The sequence below is a fragment of the Miscanthus floridulus genome, chromosome 10 (genome assembly GCF_019320115.1).
Source record: "Miscanthus floridulus cultivar M001 chromosome 10, ASM1932011v1, whole genome shotgun sequence".
NCBI lineage: Eukaryota > Viridiplantae > Streptophyta > Magnoliopsida > Poales > Poaceae > Miscanthus > Miscanthus floridulus.
Genome location: NC_089589.1, coordinates 6,176,790 through 6,179,141, shown reverse-complemented (window position 1 = coordinate 6,179,141; position 2,352 = coordinate 6,176,790). Strand labels below are relative to the sequence as shown.

The 2,352-nt window shown below is 50.5% G+C and overlaps 1 protein-coding gene across 1 annotated transcript; it reads right to left on the bottom strand.

The window, feature by feature from the left end:
• Nucleotides 1–265: 265 nt before the first annotated feature.
• Nucleotides 266–1,897, bottom strand: LOC136485947 (protein LURP-one-related 5-like). The gene is made up of 2 exons (XM_066482738.1): nt 1,520–1,897; nt 266–721 (listed from the first exon to the last, which is right to left on the bottom strand). Exons 1-2 carry the CDS (start codon nt 1,895–1,897, stop codon nt 266–268), a joined length of 834 nt encoding a protein of 277 aa, XP_066338835.1.
• Nucleotides 1,898–2,352: the final 455 nt, after the last annotated feature.

The window sequence follows — 2,352 nt, the reverse complement described above, 5'->3', positions numbered from 1 at the left end:
GATTCCAGCTATATAAATCTGAATTATCATCATCTTTTGCTTTAAAAGATCCAGTTACAAACTTACCATTACCATGTTGGCTGGCTCTGTCCAGTCAGTCAGTTGGCGACATCTCTGCAATTAGCAACTACAAATCCCTACGACCCTTCTTAATTAATCTACTGCCTTGATCAGCACCTTATTTCCCTCACACACAGCCATGCACATGCACCAAATTTCACAAGTTCGATCCAAACAAAAGCCCTTCATGAGCACCATGCATGGCCTACGAACAACAGGACCCTGACGAAGAAGAACACATCAAGGGCTTGTACGGCCTCTGGCAGATGCGGTCCATGACGACGACGAAAGCCATGACCATGGCGCAGTCAGCGTCCGGCATGACGGTGAGGCTGAACACGTCTTCCCCGAGCGTGACCGGCTCCGACGCCGCCGCTGCTGCTCCGGCCTTCTTTCTGGTTATCCTCGCCACCTCCTCGCCGTCGCCACTCCGGATCTTGCAGCTTCTCCTCCAGAAGCTGCCCTGCACCGTAAAGCTTGGGACTAATTGCTGTGCTCCGGATCCTGATGCCATGTACACTTCGGCTTCGTCGGTGCCTTTGACGAGCGAGCATTTTCTCATCGAGAAGAGATGTTGCCGTCTGGGGAAGCTGGTCTTGTCGCCGCTGGATTCTTCTGATGATGCTCTGTAGCAGTTCCATTGGTCGCGCATGCTGAGAATCTGTCACGGCATGCAGAGGGCGGCACATTGGTATTCAAAACTGGCGGGTAATAAAGAAAAGGTAACCAAAGGAGATATAGATACCACTAATGCCCCAATCTGTTTATTTTATTTTGCAGCTCTGGTCGCTTTCTGTTGTTACTTATTATAGTTTATTACAGCTGTAAGCGTGCAGTAATAAGTTAATTACATCGTAGAGTATTTCAAAGAGCGTGAAAACAAACAAGTATATTATATGAGCAAGAGCGAGCCATATGTCAGAGAAACCAAGGCATTTTGGTTGTCTGCAGGCTTTTGGACGAAAGTGCTTCTGTGCTTGTGTGTTTTTCAAGTAGAAGGCGTGTTTGCAGCATCTGCTTGCCATCTGTGTGCAAGCTTCCTCAGGTAGTTGAGGACTAGGAAAATCTTTCAACTTGTGTTAGGACTAGCAGCGCCAGTGAAATATGTTATTCATCATGAGACTTGAGGATTGCATTAGCGAATCACTTTCTGAGATACTGCAAATAAATCTTTGCCCACCTAACAAGAAGAAAGATTTGGATCGTGTTGCATGATCTAGAACTAGAACTAGAAGAAAGAAACTAAGCCCAGGCAATAGGCATATATGTTTTTGCCCTAACAAGAAAGATTGCGCATTTCTTCTCCGGATTGACAAAATGGAAAATCATCCATACACCAGACTACGAATAAACGTCTACTATGCTATGGGGATGTGGGATACGATCAATTAATCATATATCATCCCTAATTGACAACGCAACCATACGCAGCCAATCAACCAGAGCGCAACGTACGTACCTGCGGGCGGAGAGCCAGGAGGGGCGCGCCGCGGCCGTCCATGAGGAGAAGCTCGCCGGCGAAGAGCTTCCGGCGGCGCGAGTAGTTGTCGACGCGGAACGCCAGACTGCCGGCGGCATCGTAGACGGAGAAGCCGTCCGTGCCGTGGAAGCCCATGCTGGACCGCTTCCACACCGTGTACACCGCAGGCTGACCCTGGCCACGGCGACCGTCCCCCGCGGCGCGACGGCTGGTGGCAGTGGTGTCAGTGGCACGGCCACCGCCGCTGTCGTGACGATGAGGGACGGCGACATCGGATGGGTGTACCCGCGTCGTGCTGGCGGCGATGCTGCTGGGGCTCGACGTCGACGTCGACGATCGCGGTGGCACCGGGTGCATGGCTTGTTCGCGCTTTGCTTCGTTTGATGGATGGACAACAGAAGTTGCTAGCTAGCTTAGCCGTGCCTGTGCTGTACGTGTGCAGTGCGGCTCCGCTTTATATACGACTCAAAACCAGCAGCTGCTCTCTCTAAAAAAAATACAGAAAAGGAAGTAGCAGAGGCAGTCATCACTCATCAGTCATATCCAACGGCCGTTGGTTTGGTTTTGCTGTAACTGACTGTACGATGGACGGTTGTTTCGAGCGCTGGCTCGCCATGCATGCATGGTCTTTTGCCTTTTGTACTGCACTTTTTTGCACAGATGGATGAGTTTGTTTGTGGCCGGTGAGTTCGCAAATGCGTGGCGATGCAATCCACTTTAATTTGCTTCTTTCTTTTTTTTCCACAAACAAGCAGTAGACACACACGAGCACCACAGTCACGTCCACGCAAGGCCCGATCGATCGTACATGG

What these genes read in the sequence shown, in the direction of transcription:
- LOC136485947 (XM_066482738.1), bottom strand. Translation starts at nt 1,897, where the DNA reads ATGCACCCGGTGCCACCGCGATCGTCGACGTCGACGTCGAGCCCCAGC. An exon ending in TCCTGGCTCTCCGCCCGCAG is followed by an intron (nt 722 to 1,519) that starts GTACGTACGTTG and finishes ATGCCGTGACAG; the next exon opens with ATTCTCAGCATGCGCGACCA.